This window comes from Talpa europaea (genome assembly GCF_964194135.1).
Source record: "Talpa europaea genome assembly, chromosome: 7".
NCBI classification, from domain to species: domain Eukaryota; kingdom Metazoa; phylum Chordata; class Mammalia; order Eulipotyphla; family Talpidae; genus Talpa; species Talpa europaea.
In genome coordinates this window covers 42,381,830-42,400,023 of record NC_140074.1, presented here as the reverse complement: position 1 = coordinate 42,400,023, position 18,194 = coordinate 42,381,830, and the positions used below count along the sequence as shown (strand labels likewise).

The window sequence follows — 18,194 nt, the reverse complement described above, 5'->3', positions numbered from 1 at the left end:
CATAAAAAATTATGGAAATTTCTCATTTTAGGAGTACCTACATAATAGCCTTGATTTTGTCTCTTGGCTCACAAAGCCTCAAATATTTACTATCTGGCTTGTTTGTGGAAACAAACAAGACCTAGGCTTCTGGGTGAGGAAATAGGCCAGCAGTGAATTTCCCCCCTTTTCAGAAAGAGAGAAAGAGGGGCTTGCTTCATGGGTTCCCTGCTGTGGGGGTACTGGGGCATCTCCAGGTGATTGAATCATGAAGGTGAACGTGACCTAACTCAGGAGAGTATGAGTCTTTGTAGTGCGCTCTGAGGCCAAGCAACTTTTTCTCACTCTTAAAAAACAACCTGCTAGGATATAGGCTTGGCCATGCAGGCCCTGGCAGTTCACTGGACTTGCAGGCTGTCAGCATACACCAGCCATTCACACTCACTGGTAGAGAGTGGCAGGGAGAAGCCAGTATACAGTGTGGATAATCTGTGGGGTAAATTGGAGATCGTGGTCATCTTTCCCCCTCACCTGGCCCTCTGAATTAGAACTTTCTTTTCTCTCTTTAATCATCTAAATGATATGCATTCATTTTTTTTTAATTTTAGGAAGACGTGGTTTTCAAAGTTTATAATGAAAACATTTGTCATTGGAATCAGTGGGTGAGTAATTTTGCTACAAACACCTGGTTAAGATATTCACATGTCTAAAGGGTATTTTCTTATGGACATGGTGGGAAGAGCAGCAGTGAGGAATCCTGAGTCTTGGAGAACAGTGGAATGTTGGCTACATAAATGCCAACAGGGAGATTCGAGCGTTTCCTCTAAAGAGAGAAACGAGTCAGTAAAGAGTTGGCCTGCTGTACCATTTACTTCTGGAGCTGACACTACAGGCAAGGCGTAATCAGACACTTCCCCAACTTGGGGTGATTTATAATTCTCCATATGGCTGCTACTTCAGCAGGAAGGAGGAGAAAATCTATCATTTCTTTCCTGACATGCCCAGTTTTAGACATTTTGAATATGGAACCACCTCATCTCACTCCTTTTCCCCTATACTTAGGGTGACCTTATATCCAGAGCTCGTCCCTATTGCTCTGGCATAATTATTAGTAGTGTGCCCATCCCCTTCTCAGAAGTGTCCTAAATTTTATTGCCATTCTACCTAAAGTACCAGGGGGCATGCAAAAAAGACATCAACAACTCAAGAGGACATTATTTGTATTATATTCATTTCTTTTCTGAGTATACTCACATTAGGTGTGGTGCAATTAATTAACAATTTAATATTTAGTGAAAGGTTTGTGATTTGGGGGAGATCATTTTATTATTATATTGTTAAAGTATTAAATGACAGAACTCTGCTCTGTCTTGCTTCCATCTAATCAGAACCAAAATTTAGTGTGGCGCAGAATTGCTTCTCTTGTGTGTTCCCTCCTATCCACACTCACCGCCACTGTCCTAATTCAGGGCCTCACTCCTTAATTCCAGTTTCCCCGCTTCCTGTAACCTTTCCATATACCTCCATCGGGTTAAACTTTGTACAAAAGTTTTTAAATTATTGTTTCATTGCTGAACAATATTCCATGGTTTCCAGTTATCTAGAATGACATTGGAATTTCCTGGTATGTTGAATACCATCCATAAACAGTAAAAGAAATTATTAGCTTCAGGAGTAGATAGGTTGAAGGAAAGACTTGATGTAGACCTCAGTGGTGTTACCAAAGACTCAGTTTTCTCTTAGACTCTTCTCTGTGTCTTCATGTGGACTCACTGTGGAGTTGGCTCCATTTTTTTTTTTTTTTTTTTTTTTTTTAATGACAAGGGGCTACCAGCAGCTCCTGGGACTTCTTAGCTCATCTGCCATTAGAGGGGGAAAAAAAAGTGTTTCTCTTCCCCTAGGTCATGGGTCTCCCTTCACATACCTACAGTCACTGTGGCAAAAGCTAGGGGATTTTCTTAATTAGTTTAGGTCATGGGGCCTTGCACAGAGTTGAGAGTGGGGTCAGTCCTAAACAGAAATCAGAAGAAGGAATGGAATCTGGGGAAGCAACTATCATGTTCACTATAGGATCCAACCCAACTTTCATTCTCCATGTGTGAATAAAAGTACCCTCTTCTTGTATTCCAGGATGATATCCTCTGTCTAGAAGCCTGTCTCAGGCTTTCTTGCCAATGCATTAGAAACTACCCATAACTTCCTAGAAAGCCTCTTCAGCACTGTCTCTTTCTCAGCAAGTGTCAGGATTTCATTTTAGTGCAATTGCTGCTGCCGAATCAGTGAAGCTCTTGCCAGAGTCAGCTGCCATGACCTCTACCACTGCCTTTATTCCTTCCTCCACTGTGTTGTAGATTTCTTATGTACATACCACACATATTTGTGTTGTATGAAGTATTGTTCCAGTTGAGACTGCAAGGAATAGTAGGGGTTCCTAAAGGATTCAAGGAGCATCATGAACCTCCTGAAAATTTAATGCATGTTCATATTTTAGGGGAAAGATTTTATAACCATCATCAGATTCTTACAGCATTCATGATGCTAAGAAATGTAAGCTCCATGGGTGCTGGGAATTAGACTTTGTATCTCATTTCCATTATTTGCTAGTTGTTAACTTGGACAAGTTTTATGGGTATATGACTTTTCTTTTTTTTTTTTAATAGAGGCATTTTTTTATTGATTGATTTGTTTGTTTGTTTGTTTATACATGCACTGGGTACAGTCAGACGCGTGGGAGGGTGAGAGAATTCACCAGAGCCAGAGCAGGGAACAGAGCAGGCAGAAGGACCGAAGTACACTGCTGAGGGGAGCAGCGGGCGGCAGGAGAGGTCTGCGTGCCATGTGGGACCCTCCTCCTGTGGCCGGGGAGCAGCCGGGGATCAAACCGGCGCCGCAGAGGCCGCGGTCAGTTTCGCAACCAACCCAGCGCTCAACCACTGCGCCACCGGGGAGGCCCGGTATATGACTTTTCAATCCTTTGTTTCCTAAATTGGAAAATTGGACTATTATAGCTACTTGTGTGGCATTATTCTCCACCTATTTGCATAAATGCAGTTTTTAACTTCTCTCCATCCCACTGTCACGTTCCAAATATTATGACCCCTATTGGCAATTGGCATGTAAAAAAGTACATGAACTAGGACTTGTGCATATATTTGGGTGTTCTGAATAAGTAAGGAAATTGGTCCAAGTAGTCAGTCACACATTTTCTTTCGCTTGATCCTAGGAGAGAACACACTCCTGTATTAGCACGGGAAAATTTCATAACATTTTTTTCAATGCATAGGGTAACACCCAGCCATTTTCCTTGTTTTCGAAGGGGTTGCTCATATCCTATCTAGCTGTATATTCTCAGGTTAAATGAAAAATCTTGTAAATTACATTCCTTCTACTTTATAGACATAAGGTATTTTGAGGAATAAACACTAGTTCCCTTTCCCTCTTCTGATGATAAATAATACATCTCATCTGGGAGTAAGCACATCTGGGATTAAGGTTCTTGTAATGTGCAGTCAGGAATTTTTTGTGGTATGGACATTGGTAGTATCGTGATTTCTTGACTTTTCAGGGTAATGATTTAAAATGGACAAAATAAAATACACCAATGCAAAGGAATCCTGTTATATTGAAATATAGTTATAAAATATTTTTTAAAATAAAGGGTGAGATAATATATAACACTTCTTGTTATTAAATAACATGGTCCAGTATTGGGTCAAAAAATTGCCATAAATCAGAATAATAGAGATTGTCATTGATGCTTCAAGTTATCTCCCCGACTATAACCTAATACAAAGATATCTGTGATTTCCATTGGTGACAAAGTCATAGCTGCTATTGTTACTCCTATACTATTATTACTTATATTTAATATTAAAGGATATGCCAAATTTCTTTTGGAATGAGTGAAAATAAAGAAATATATTTTCCATTCAAATCCCAAGACCCTGAATTTGTTCACTGATCATTTGTAAGTGTATCAGCCCTGGGTTCAAAAACTGAAAAAAAGCTCACTAGAGAAGTGCTTCCCATGTGCTAGATGGTGCTAGATGCTGGAAAAGTAAATACATAGTGGAGTTAGAGTCCCCATTGTTCTCCATGTCACAGTCCAGCCAGGAGGGACAAGTAACTGGATAAGCGACAATGGACCTCCCATTTAGCCCCAAAGAAGAGCGAGACAAAGAGAAAAGGAAGTCATAGTTATAAAGTTAAATTGTGAATTCATGATAGATGGACATGTAATAAGCCACTCCTGCCTTTTTCTCCACTCTGCATTAAAACAAAAAAAAATCACTATGACATACTTAGTTTTATATACTTGTACTATTATAAAATGTGCTACTCATATTCTGTTACATATGAACCATGTGAATATTTCACCATAGACAAAAAATTCTTTTGTTTCCAGTACAACATCTGTATTTTTAAGTCTTAGTATTACCCAGCTCACTTACCCAACTTTTCTCTAATCCTTCCCAGCTTCTTATGTTACTTAGATTTGTTTGTTTGATTTTGCCAACAGAAAATGCATTATATTTTTTAAAGATTTATTTATTTATGCATACAAGAACTGGGTACAGGCCAGAGGCAGGTGGGGGCTGAGATGATTCACCAGAGACAGAGTGGGGAACAGAACAGGCAGATTGACTGAAATACACTGCTGAGGGGAGCAGTGGGCAAGACAGGAGAGGTCTGCTGCACCATGTAGGTTGCTCCCTGGCTGACTGGGGATCGAACTCATGCTGCAGAGGCTGTGGATAGCTTCATAGTGCTGACACTTAACCCCTTACACTACCAGGGAGGCCCAGGAAGAAAATACTTCATATATGTCAATAATTTTTCATTTTTTTTTATTGACAGTAATTTTTCTTATCACATACTTTTAAATATTAGTTTTCTAAGGTAATTTTAAAGTGTCTGATGATTTTCTAATGTATTTTCCTTCTTTTGTTTTTTTCTCCCCCTTGGTTCAGTGTGACAAATGGTGGAAAGACAACACTGGCTAAAAATTTGCAGAAACATTTACCTAATTGCAGCATCATATCTCAAGATGATTTCTTTAAGGTACCTATAAAACTTAGATAATTTATTTTAAACAAAAAAGTTCTAGTAGTAAACTTAAGTTACTATCAATATATAAAAGCATTTACTAAGTGATAATGTCTGTAGTGAAGGTAGACTCAATGCAATAGTATTACTTATCCACTAGATGGCACCACTAATGGATGAGGATCTTTGATTTTATCCTTTTTTTTGTTTAAAAAAAAAGATTTATTTATTTATACAAGCACTGGGTACAGTCAGAAGCGCGGGATGGTGAGAGAATTCACCAGAGCCAGAGCGGGGAGCAGAACAGGCAGACTGACGAAATACACTGCTGAGGGGAGCAGCAGGCGCTGCAGGAGAGGTCTGCGCACCATTGATTTTATCCTTATCAGCCAAAGTATTTATAATCATTTCTTCATTCTGTAATTTTATTATTTCTGCATTGCAGTTTTAATGGATACCTATTATTTTTCCAGCCAGAGTCTGAGATAGAGAAAGATAAAAATGGATTTCTGCAGTATGATGGTAAGTAGATGAGCTTTAAAACATATGCTAATAATCATTTTCTCTTTCACTATTTATTAAAACATATGCTAATAAAACATATGCTAATAATAAACATCATTTATTAAAACATATGCTAATAATCATTTTCTCTTTCACTATTTATGAAAACAGTCTCAAAAATGTGTTTAAATATACTTTTGTACTTTCAACCTACTTTTGTAAAAGTTTCTGATTTTTGTTCAGCTACTTAAATAAATGAAATATTTACCGTAATTTTGTAATTGAAACTGAAAACACTGGAATGAGAAAGATTTTTCCTCCAAAGTTGGAGCAAGGTGAGTTTGCTATTATTTTACAATATGGTATGGCTGGGGCATACCAACTATACTCCTCTTCCCATCCCAACTTCCATCTCACCTGGAACAAACTCTTAGCATTTAATTTTGGAGCTTTCTTTTCCAGTCACCAAGGTACTAGGCTGCTGTTTTTTTCTTTTCACTACTCAAAAAAATTAGTGAATGTTTTTTAGATGAATTCTCCTCACTTTGGTCAGGCTATCATCAGACAACATTTATTCTCCTGTAGAGAATATCATGTCAATAAACTACATTTAATGGTTTTCTCAACTTTTATTAATCAACAAGATCATCACTAAATGCTTGTACAAAATACTTTCTACTCTGGGTTTTTTGTTTGTTTGTTTGTTTGTTTGTTTGTTTTGTTTTTTTGTGGAACCTTTGCTGGCGGCCGGGGAATGAACTGGCGCTGCAGAGGCTGCGGGCAGCCTCACAGCCCAGCGCTCAACTGCTGCACCACCAGGGGAGGCCCTACTTTTGTATTTTTTTTTTAATTTTTCATAATACAGATGTTTCATGCATACTGATTTGTCAATGCTAGGATTTAAATTTAGCTAAAATGTTTGTTATTAGATATTTTGAAAGGTAAATGAAATACTATTATACATTTATAAAACCCTGGATATACTCATAAAAAGCTGCATCATAAGACTTTTAGTTGCACTGACTTCATGCTTCTGTGTGTTTGTCTTTAGTGCTTGAAGCACTTAACATGGAAAAAATGATGTCAGCCATTTCCTGCTGGATGGACAGCCCAAGACACTCTCTGGTATCAACAGACAGAGGAAGCAGTGAGGAAACTTCCATTTTAATCATCGAAGGTTTCCTTCTCTTTAATTATAAGTAAGCATCCTCACTTGAATAATGACTCAATAAATGGAGAAAATACCCTATGAGCTAAATGTGCTGTTATTTTAGGCCCCTTAACACTATATGGAATAGAAGCTATTTTCTGACCATTCCTTATGAAGAATGTAAGAGGAGGAGGAGGTAAGTTTTGAAATCACCATTTTGGATTATAATTCAAATGACAAAATTTAGGAAAAACAAGGAAAACAGCATTATTGTGTTTATATAATTGAGTGTACATGTCATTTTTCTAACAAGGGAAGCCTCAATTCTTTTACACAAACAACAAACTTTTTTCTAACATAAATGGTCATCCACGTGGAGTAACACAAATTATCTAAGAAAAGGCACTTATGCAAATTATTTGACTCACTTCTCCTGAATCCTCAAATGAAGCAATCACATGTTGATTATATTTGTTTAATTAGCTGAGTTTATATTTCTTAATTCTTTAGTAAAGTATTAGAAGGGAAAAACTTAATTATGAATGATATTCAGTAAACCACAAAGTTAATTTTGATTTAGAGAACTAAAATCATTTTATTGTCTTTGTAACTGGTCTTGAATCCAAAATAGGTGGTCTTAATCCTGTTTAGATTCAGACTGTGTGACTTTCCCATTACCCTGACCATTATTATTTTACCTTATCAATGTGTGCTTCTATTAACATAGAGCTTCCTACATTTTTGGACAGTACAAGAGTCTATGAGCCTCCAGACACCCCAGGCTACTTTGATGGCCATGTGTGGCCCATGTATCTAAAGCACAGACGGGAAATAGAGGACATCACCTGGGATATCAGTGAGTGCCTTCTCTTTCTCCGTAAAAGGCTTTTTTTGGATCACTGCCTCAAAGGACCTTTGGAGGCATTTTTTTCACGTATTAGATTATAAAAGAACTCTAAGCTTGAACATTTTCCTACAACTGGCTCTCCTGGTTTCTCTTTGTCTCTTTGGCTCTTGTCAAAGCTTGTCAACTTCTAGAGGGTCATCCATTCAACACCTATTGAATGCCTTTCATGTACAAGGTACTACACTAGTGATACCAAGGGACATGAGGCAGACCCAGTCCCTAACTGTATGGAACCAGCTTTCTGTTGTCTGTGAACAGACAGTAAACACACTGACTGCACAACCATGTACTTTCTAGCCAGGGGGACTGCCCAGGTCCCAGTACTCAGAGAAAGTGAGCGAGCCACATTTAATCTACACTCTGACAGGTTTAACTGGATAAAGGGGTATAAAAAGAGATTGGTTATGGGGATAGAAGATGACCCCAGACAGTAGGTATGGCACATTGAACAGCTAGAGGGCAGGAAGGAATGAGCAGCATCTGAGAGGTTCCTATGTCTGTGGTAGAGAAACCAAGGGCAAGAGGCAGTGCTGGAGATACAGCAAGGGCAAGGCCTACATATTCTAAAAGAATATGGAAGCTCTCTACAGAGAGGTTTTAAACAAGGAAATCGTAGATATCAAATTCTTGTTTTAGTAAGATCTCTCTGACTGTGGAGGTGTGACAGTGGACATACACCCTCAACAGAACTGGGGAATAGAACAGATATGGAGGGTGAGGGAAATTGAGGTGTTGAGAATAATACCTTGGAAACTGACAGATTTTTTGTTTTGTTTTGTTTTGCTTTTTGAAAACAGAAAAATAAAGGAATTGCACATTCGTAAGGTAGGAGTGTCAGTCTGTTTTACACATAATAAGATTGGGATGCCTGAGAGATAGAAAGCAGTGATTTGGGGGTAAATATAGGCCTGGCCTAAGAACATTTTACTGGGATGCAGAGCTTAACAGTGAAGACACAGGAGGCTGGAGGGAGCTACCTGCATGGCGCACCAGACCTTTCTTGACTTGCCCGCTACTCCCCTCAGCAGTGTATTTCAGTCAATCTGCCTGCTCTGTTCCCCACTCTGTCTCTGGTGAGTCCTCTCACCCCTCACACCTCTGGCCTGTATCCTGTTCTTGGATGCATAAATAAATACATCTTTAAAAAAAAAAACCTGACATATACTTTCATAATAGAGGAAGTTCCCGTTTGTAAGAAGTTTTATGGCTTCTAGAGTGGCTGTTAGAGCCATGCCAAAAGCCTGTAGGGCCTCCCCAGGCTATGGCAGCCATTATGATCCTTTCTTTAATTCCATTCCACCCACCTCTTTACCCCTCGAGCTGCTGCTGAGGTCTGTCCACACCACTTATAGCTTGGACCATAGTTATAGGTCCAGCCTCTTACTGCCCCTGCCTTGCTGAAATGCCTTCAAAGAGTCTCCAGCCCTAGGGATAAAGTCTCCACAACCAGACATCAAGACTTGTAAGGACGAATGCACAATCGTGCTCTAAAATCTCTGTACTATTTCTGCCTCTCTACCTCATAGCCTTCCGAAACTCTGCATCTTCTTAACTGGTGGAATTCTCTCTGCCAGTTTTCTAACTACAAGTTCCTTTCTTTCTTTTAACCTAGATAACTTCTACTTTTTCTCCAAAACTCTGGGTTTGGAAGATTCTGATTCAGTACAGATAAGGCAGGACCCATACCCCTGCATGGTTTAAGAAACTTCACAGGTTAGGGGCCTTCCCGGTGGTGCTGGCGGTTGAGCGCAGCACTCTGAAGCTGTCCACAGCCTCTGCAGTGCCAGTTCTATCCCTGCCGGCCTTGGAGCAACCCACATGGCGAGCAGACCTCTCCTGTCTCTCCTACTGCTCCCCTCATCAGTGTATTTCATCAGTCTGCCTGTTCTGTTCCCCGCTCTGTCTCTGGTGAATCCTCTCACCCTCCCGCACATCTGGACTGTACCCTGGTTCTTGTATAAATGAAAATAAAATCTTTTAAAAAAAAAAACTTCACAAGTGATCCTTATGCTGTTTCTTTTTCTTTTTTAAAAAATAATTTTTATATCACATAGCGTGCATTCTCTATATAAAACTCAGAATATTTACCTATTATCCCTGACTGTAATCTATTTCTCTCCTTAATAGCTATTAATTTCTTTTTTTTTTGCTATTAATTTCTTTTTAATTTATGGTCCTGAGCTCTTTGGTTAAAACTATCTGCATTTCAAGCAATGTCAGGTGCCAGAGTAAGCACCTGTATTAATAAGCCTGTTTGCATTTGTAACTGCTCTCTTCTCCCCTTCTCAGTTTACCTAGATGGAACAAAATCTGAAGAGGACCTCTTTTCACAAGTGTATGAAGATCTAATACAAGAACTGGCAAAACAAAAATGTAAGGATTGGTCTGTTGAAGTGGATGGTGAAGGAATAGGCAGGAAACTCATTCATGACATTCCTGAGAGTAGCATACTAGAGTGCTGGTATAAGAGGGATGATATCCATTCACCCATTGCTTTGAAGACAATTCAGAATCAGAGATTCTGGACTTGGGGCCTTGATTATTTTGTTGATGAGGCTTTTTAAAAGTGAAACATTTATCCATTTTATATCTCTTAATGCTCCTAATGATATGTTAGTTAAAAATTTTTAGTAGATAGCTGTTATTTCAATGGATTTGAAATTATTCTTTGGGCAAATGACTTCTCACATCTTGCCCACTGCTTCTCTTAGTAGCATATTTCAATAAATTCCCCTTTTCTGTTTTCCAATTTAAAAAAAGGAATTCTTCGTTGGGTCAAGTAAAGCTAAAATGATGATTATCTCATTTCAATATATCTAACATATCCCTTCATTATTCCTCTTAAATATTTTCCATGGATATCTATTTCCTAAATGCCTCAAAACCCCCAGAAAATTAAAAATATATATTTATTTAATGTTTGTTTAAGGTTTTCATTCTAAATGACATATTTTGCAAATCCACCTTAATCTGGTTTAAGCAGAAAGTTAGGGGCCGCACTGGCTTTAGGCTCAGCTAGATTAAGGAGCTCAAATGGGTCTCTGCCTCATTCCACTTTCTGTTTGAGTTTATTTTGAATTCAGGCCTTCTACTCACAGATACCTTTGTTGGCAGCACTATTCTCCTAACTCCAACAACCCAATAGAAAAAGACAGTTTCCTTTTTCAAGATTGCCCATGAGTTGATAAATGTTGGAGCTGGGTGGATACAGGGGGCTTTTATGTTTGTTATTACTACTTTTGCATATGTCTAAAATTTTTCATTTTAAACAGAAAGCATTTTTCTACTTTAGCTCAGGAATATGAGCTTTATAGGTAATAATTTGATTTGACCTTATGACTTTAGCCAAAAGCTCCTGATTTAAGAGGAGAAATTCCCTAAAAGGAAAGAAGTGTAAGAGGTACAAACCAGAAGAAGGATGAAAATGCAGGATGGGAGAACAAAATTATAGATCTAGTTGTTAAACTTGAACTAAAAGGGTTTTCATGGCTAACATGTAAAATGTAACCATCAGCTGGCTTGAGAAAAGACAGCATCAGTCACTCCAGCAATGAAGTATATTTCATGCATTTTTGGTGAAAAGCAACAACCCTAGTCTAAATGTCATCATCTCTCAGTAAGAATTAGATTTCCTGTGTTCTAAGTAATTCCTGTCCAACTACGGACTGTGCCATTGATCCTACACACTCCTAATTTCAGCATCAGCTCTTCCTGTAGGCATGAGCCCATCTGAAGAAATTTTTAGGTCCACTTGGAATCCTTGCCAGATATGCCTGCCCACACCGGCCATCTGTTAATTTGATGAAAGGCAGGCCTCATAATGGGGCCCAGGGCCTCAGCACCAGAATGAAGGAAGGGGTCAGCCTTCATAATTGATAGCACCTTGGCCACTTTTTTGAGAATTATTGGCTCCCTTTCTGACCATAATGAGATACTTCAGGGGCATTTCAGCTGCTAGACACCTAAACCTCTCAATTTTCTCCATAATGGCCTGTGCTCAGGTCCAATTCTTCAGACACTGGAGTTTGGCTTTATGTTCTACCTACTGATAAAGATGAAAGGAACCTTGATGTAGCTCAGGCAAATTGCACCTACTTCATATCAAAATGCCAATTTCACCATCTTTTCCAGCAGGCAGCTTTTGATAGATACTGTAAGCTCACAAGAAAGTACATTTTCATATGTGTGACACCCTCCTCTTTCCATGCCTATTTCCTAGAAGTTTATAAGGAAGTATTCAATTCTATTTCTTAAGGTTATCTCAAGAATTGTGTTATAGATATTAGGTAGAGTTTAAAAAATGATTTAAAAATAACAAATATTAGTAGAGACATAAAATTCAAAGCAAATCAACTTCTCCTACCTCCAAGAGCCATTAGTTGTTTTCCAGTTGTATAAATAAGTTGCTGTTATCTATACAAACCCACCACTTCTCCTAGTTCTTTCACAGTGCCTTGGTGAAGCCAGCCTATAGTCTTAGACTGGTGTAACCCTTAGTTTGGAACTGAGCTAGTACTGAGGTCTTTCAGATGTTTCAACTGAAAACTCTTCAAGCTTCTCATAACATCTTATAAACCTGCTTATCTATATTCATTCTGTGCATTTAAAATCATAATTGAGATAAAGTAATAATAATGAAGGGAAAATAACAAAGACCGAATTTCATTATTAGTGAAACAAATGGTCCAGCAGAGTAAAGATATGAAGTCATATGTTTAATACTTATTTAAATCCAGATTTGGGGCCTCCCTAGTGGTGCAAGGAGTTAAGCACTGCACTGTGAGGCAGTCTGCAGCCTCTGCAGCATGAGTTCAATCCCCAGCCAGTCAGGGAGCAACCTACATGATGCAGCAGACCTCTCCTGTCTCGCCCGCTGCTCTCCTCAGCAGTGTATTTCAGTCTGCCTGTTCTGTTCCCCGCTCTGTCTCTGGTGAATCCTCTTGCCGCCCCCCGCCTCAGCCCCTGCATCTCTGGCCTGTACCCCAGTTCTTATAGGCATAAATAAATAAATCTTAAAGAAAATAAATAAATCCAAATTTGACGCAAAATTTAAAAATTATCTGTTTTCACAATAACAAGGCAGTCTAGTCACCAGGAACATTCAAATTCCCTTTAGCACTAGTTATTTTAATCTTGTTATTAAAGCATAGTAATTATTTTAAAGAATTTTTAATATAAAGGCAAAAGAGGAAAAATAATGACTGGTATTCCCAGCCGTTTGCAAGTTAACATTTTAATGAGTATAAACCTAATATTGATGATATTCACATCAGTCTCTCTTACATGGCTACCTGGTTAACTGCTGTGCCTACTTCTGTTTTAAAATTGTTATTTAATATTTAAGCAGCTTTCTAGAAAACTCACTATATAATGAAACTAAATAGTTCTTGCTGTTAAAGGAATCAGGCTGAGTTCTACTATGCCCATTGAAAATGAACTGTAAGACTTGATATTGAACCTTAATGCAGAGAAAAGATGTCATATGCCTAGTTTCAAGGCAAAGGAATAAACAATTAATTGCAAATTAATTCAGTAGTCTAATTTTTGAATTTTTCTTTTGGCATTTTTCTACATTGAATTTTAAATGTAATAGTATAACCATCTAGAATAATACTTCAAATTAACATAAGATTATTGAACCATTTCCCAGTTATTGCATGTTAGCATTAATATGTTTTTTACATTGACAAATAATATACTGTAAAAATATCTGCACATATTGCTGGTTTTCTTCTTGCATATTAAATTTTTTCAGAAGTAGTAATTTCTTAGTCAAAGGGTATAATCATTTTATATTTTATACTAAAAAATGTGTGTTTCTCTGACATGAGCTATGTAATAGGAATGTGGCAGGACTATCATTGGGTTCCTAAGCCAAGTCACTTAGTGTTCGGCTAGACTTCCTTGTTTAAGAGCAAAAACTAGGGCCTCCCTGGTGGCACAAGGGGTTAAGCACCGCACTATGAAGTGGTCCACAGTCTCTGCAGCATGAGTTTGATCCCTGGCTGGCCAGAGAGCAACCCACATGGTAAAGCAGGCCTCTCCTGTCTCACCTGCTGCTCCCCTCAGCAGTGTATTTCAGTCAGTCTGCGTGTTCTGTTCCCCACTCTGTCTCTGGTGGATCCTCTTACCCTCCACATCTCTGGCCTATACCCCAGCTCTTTTATGCATAAATAAATCTTTAAAAAAAAAAGGTAAAGGTAATAATACTTTCCCCAAATCAAGGATAACACTCCAAAACACGAATTCTACTGCACCCTTTGTAATATTTTTCTTGAAGCTTAGGATTAATGTACCAATTACAAATGACATTGGATATCTGATATCTTAATTTAGGTTTAAATTTAATACATGGATCAGAATAATGAGTTTGGATTCTACTTAGTATTCTTTACAGAAAACCAGCATTTCTAGCTCCAGAATCCCTGTAATTCTAATATACTTAGATTGACTGTTAGTGTGAAAATTTAATAAAATGAGAATTAGAATTGTACATCAAATTTTTTTCTGTTTGTTTGCTCCCTAGGTACGCAAGTAGAAGCAACTAAAGTTTGCAAGTAACAGTATAAATATGAAATGCACTGAATCCTTCCTGGGAGGAAACTCAAAGTAATATATTTAAGTACTTTAACCAAGATATAATATGAACTTTGGTAAAAGGACAGTTGGTTTGTTCATTTGCTTGTTTTATCACAAAGGATTTCTCCAACCTGTGGAACAGTAGTTATCCATGGGGGGCAGGAATTTACCTTACTCTTATTCCAGAGAGCACATAGCTATAGCATAGGTCACAAAACAGTTCCTACTAGGCCAATGATTGTGTATGTGTATACACACATATCAAGTATCATAGGACATGTACCTCATATACAATATACTCTGATATTTTTCTATTTTTAATAAAAGAACATAATGGTTCTTTTATTGGTTACATATTGGTTACCATCCCATACCAATGCCCATCTCCTGCAAATGATGGCATTATAAGAGTAGCAGTCACATTGAATAAACTATTTCAGTATCTTATGTGTATTTTGTCGTTCTTGCTGCTGTTAATGTTTTAGCATGTCTAAAGCCATTGGTTCATTGTGTCACTTAGGTTAAGATTTTGTTACAAATAAGTTTTTTTTGTTTTATTTTGTTTTTGTGAAACCAGTGTTCTAAACTCACAGAAATAAGTTAGTTACTTTAATAATATATAATATAAGGAACCTTCCCCTGAAAAGCCCAGGCTGGAAATCTGAATTAATTTTTTGAGGCCTCTTTCAAAAGCTGGATTTTAAATTACCTGCTATAGTGATCAGCTTTTTGTTTATTAATAACACATTGCCCACAACCCTCTTAGTCCTTACAGATATAAAATATGATGTTACATTAATTTTAAATATTCTCAATGGCTTTATATGATCAGCTCTCATTATTTGTAAATTTCTAATTTCTTTGCACTCAGTGATGATTAGGAGGTTTTTGGTCACACACACTACCAAAATATCTGAGCTCAAGTCACAGTTCATCCACTTGATAGTTAAGACTTTCATCAAGCTATTTGAAATCTTGACTTTCTCTTTTTAAGATGGGAATGAGTGTAGTATGGTATGAGTGGTATGAGTATGAGTGTAGTACAGAGTAAGGATGAAATCTGAAAATCCCTATATGACCTGCAGGATGTTCCTTTTTCTGCTTGTGTCTTTTCACCTTCATTTTCATCACTCAACCCTCTGCTGCTCAGCCATTGGGAAGTTCTCTCCTCAAACTTACCAGAACACTCCTGCCCCAGGGTTGGCACACATGCTGCTCCCAATGCTCAGCGCCAACTTCCGCAGTCCTTTTCTCCAGCCTGCCTGCTGACTCGCACTCCTGTAGATTGCCCCTGAAATCCCACTTCAGGGAGGAATTCCCTAATCTCCCTTCTCCCCCAACACACACACACACACAGGTGTTTTCAAACTGTCTTCTTTTCCTTCAAAGCACTAATCACAATTGTAATTATACTGTCATTTACAGAATCACTTGTTTAGTGGCTCTCTCTCCAATTAGACTGCAAGCTCCATGAAGACAGGGCCTACCTCTGTGAAAACTGTCTTCTTTTCCTTCAAAGCACTAATCACAATTGTAATTATATTGTCATTTACAGAATCACTTGTTTAGTGGCTCTCTCTCTCCAATTAGACTGCAAGCTCCAATGAAGACAGGGCCTAAATCTGTGATTTAGTTACAAACTACTAACTAACTAGCACAGTGTCTGACACATGATGAACATCTAACAAAAAGGCTAAGCACTTTTTATAAATTGCTGTATATCAGGAAAAGTGTTCACAAGCAAGCAATATATTATTAGAAGTAAAAGTTTAAACTCATGGGGGGAGTACTTTTTTATATAATAGGAGCAGACAATCTAGGGTTTATGCATAGAGCTGTCAGATAATTTGGGGGAGAACAAAATTAGACACAGTTAAATTTGAATTTCAGATAAACTAGAAATAACTTTAGTATATGTCAGTCACAAATACTGAATATTTAAGACTGCTGTTTTTCTGAAATTCAAATTTAATTGTGTGTCCTGTATTTTAGCCAGCACCTCTACTTGAGCAGCAACTCCAGTATGTCACAAAAAAGCCAGGGTCTTTCATCCTTGGCTTGTGAACCTATTACCAGAAGGTCACAGGAAAACAGCAGAAGTTCCTAGCATAGTGTCAGCTCACATGGCAGGCAGATGGATGTAGAGAGGAAAGGCAGCCACATATCTCCCAAAAACCACACAACAGTGTCCCCAACAGACTTCCCTGTGTGTCTCCTGGGCTCACATGGCTACTTCTCAACGCAAGGGAGCCTGGGAAGCAGATGTCAAGATGGATTTATACCAGTTATGATTCATTGTCTGGGAATGCTGCCACAGGAACAAAAATCAAGCCTCTTTTAGCAAGGAAGGAGGAGGAAACTGATAAGCCACTGGAAGTGTCTACCACAACCTTTTTATGCATACCCTTCCTGATCATGATTTTATCAAGCTTGGATTGCCAATAATTTGTGTTATAAAATAGTATGATTTTTTAAGAAGAAAAGTATAAGGATGATTTTTTAAACCTAATTTCAAAGAATTTTTGAAGCACCCTCTTTGCTTTTTTCCCCTATAGAGAGGCAAGTCCCTCATTATAAATTGTGGAATTATAAATTCTCCCAATTTCAGCATGTGAGGTCAGAATAAAGCTCTCTTGAAAAACAAAAATCTTAACAATAAAAATGGAAACATTCAAAGCATTTTGAGAAGAAATAAATATCTTTTTGCCTATCAGTATCAGTGAGAAATAAATGATGAACTTGAAGTAAAGAATGCCAATGCTTTTTCTGATATGTACATTTCATATTGCAGTTATGGTTATCAAAGCAGTTAATGGGATATTCTATCTATTTAAGAAGGCATATATTGTATATTGAAAAGAAACAAATCTGCTCAAGTCTTGACTTTCTGTGTAAACAAACTCAATCCCTTTAGGTCAAATTTGCTGTAGGGAAGCATCATTGTAGTTAGTATTAAAACAGAGGAGAGAGTTCAAAAGAGGACCTCATGGACTATTACACTAAAGGATAAGATTCAAGCCCAGTGATTTACCTTTTAAGGATATGATTGTGGTAGTACATGGAATCATAAAATTTTGGAGGAGTATCAGCTGTTCCAGTGCACTCTATTTCAGTATTGAAATTAAAACCAGAACTGGTAACCTGTTCAATCCTGTACAGCTTGATAGTGGTAAGACAGCACCAGGCCACAATTTCTACACCACATTAGCAGACATACACATTTTTAATTTTAAAGCAAACAATGGCTAAAAAAAAGTGCTTGCTAGAATACATCATTTGTTCCTCTCACTTTTGAAAAAAGAAAATTTAGGAGTCTGGGAAAGCCAGCATCAAGGGAAAATGAAGCTTTCTGTTCTTGGCTGGTGGAGCCTATTGAAGGAGGCAAGCTGACTCATGAAGTTACCCTTGGGGCAAAAGGCAGTGATGAGCGAATATGAGCTCCATGCCACTTGCTGTGCTTATGTTAGGTCTGGGGCTCTAACTGTTCTTTCAATTCTCCATCCACGGTGGAGAGTTAGAAAAAAAGCAGGATGTGGAAAAGAAGACTAGGCATTACTCTGCACATACAGAAACAGGTGAAATTTACAATTGCAGCTTAGGGGTCCTAATCAAGATAGCATGACCTGCAGGTAAAAAAAAAAACAAAAACAAAAACATTAAAAATAGTTTCTTACCAAAGTGAGCATATTGGGTGTATTCATGCCCATGAATCCAGAAACATGTCATCAAAACAAAACTAGAGATATAATAATATGTTCCCTGCTGGCTTCCAAATAGCAAAGTAACTAGGTTGGCTTCTTCAAGATCAAAAATTGAGACCAAAACTCACACAAAGAAAGCAATCTCTTTAGACTCTTCCCTTCCAGCCTACAGAGCAAGTTCCTAGCGGTGATTCTGAAACCTTAGCATGTACCACTTGGAGGAATTGTTAAAACACACCATATAGGTCCCCAATCCCAGATTCTGATTCAGTAGTTTTGGGGTAGGGCCCTAGAATCTGCATTTCTAACAAGTTCCTAGGTGACGTTA

General features: G+C 37.9%; 1 protein-coding gene across 1 annotated transcript; it reads left to right on the top strand.

The window, feature by feature from the left end:
• Window positions 1-612: 612 nt before the first annotated feature.
• NMRK1 (nicotinamide riboside kinase 1) lies at window positions 613-10,150 on the top strand (the record flags this gene model as incomplete). Its single annotated transcript, XM_084237784.1, has 7 exons — window positions 613-641; window positions 4,950-5,040; window positions 5,499-5,547; window positions 6,581-6,728; window positions 6,804-6,875; window positions 7,429-7,535; window positions 9,876-10,150. The coding sequence occupies 7 exons, from the start codon at window positions 613-615 to the stop codon at window positions 10,148-10,150; spliced, it is 771 nt and encodes a 256-aa protein (XP_084093910.1).
• Between the last annotated feature and the right edge of the window lie 8,044 nt (window positions 10,151-18,194).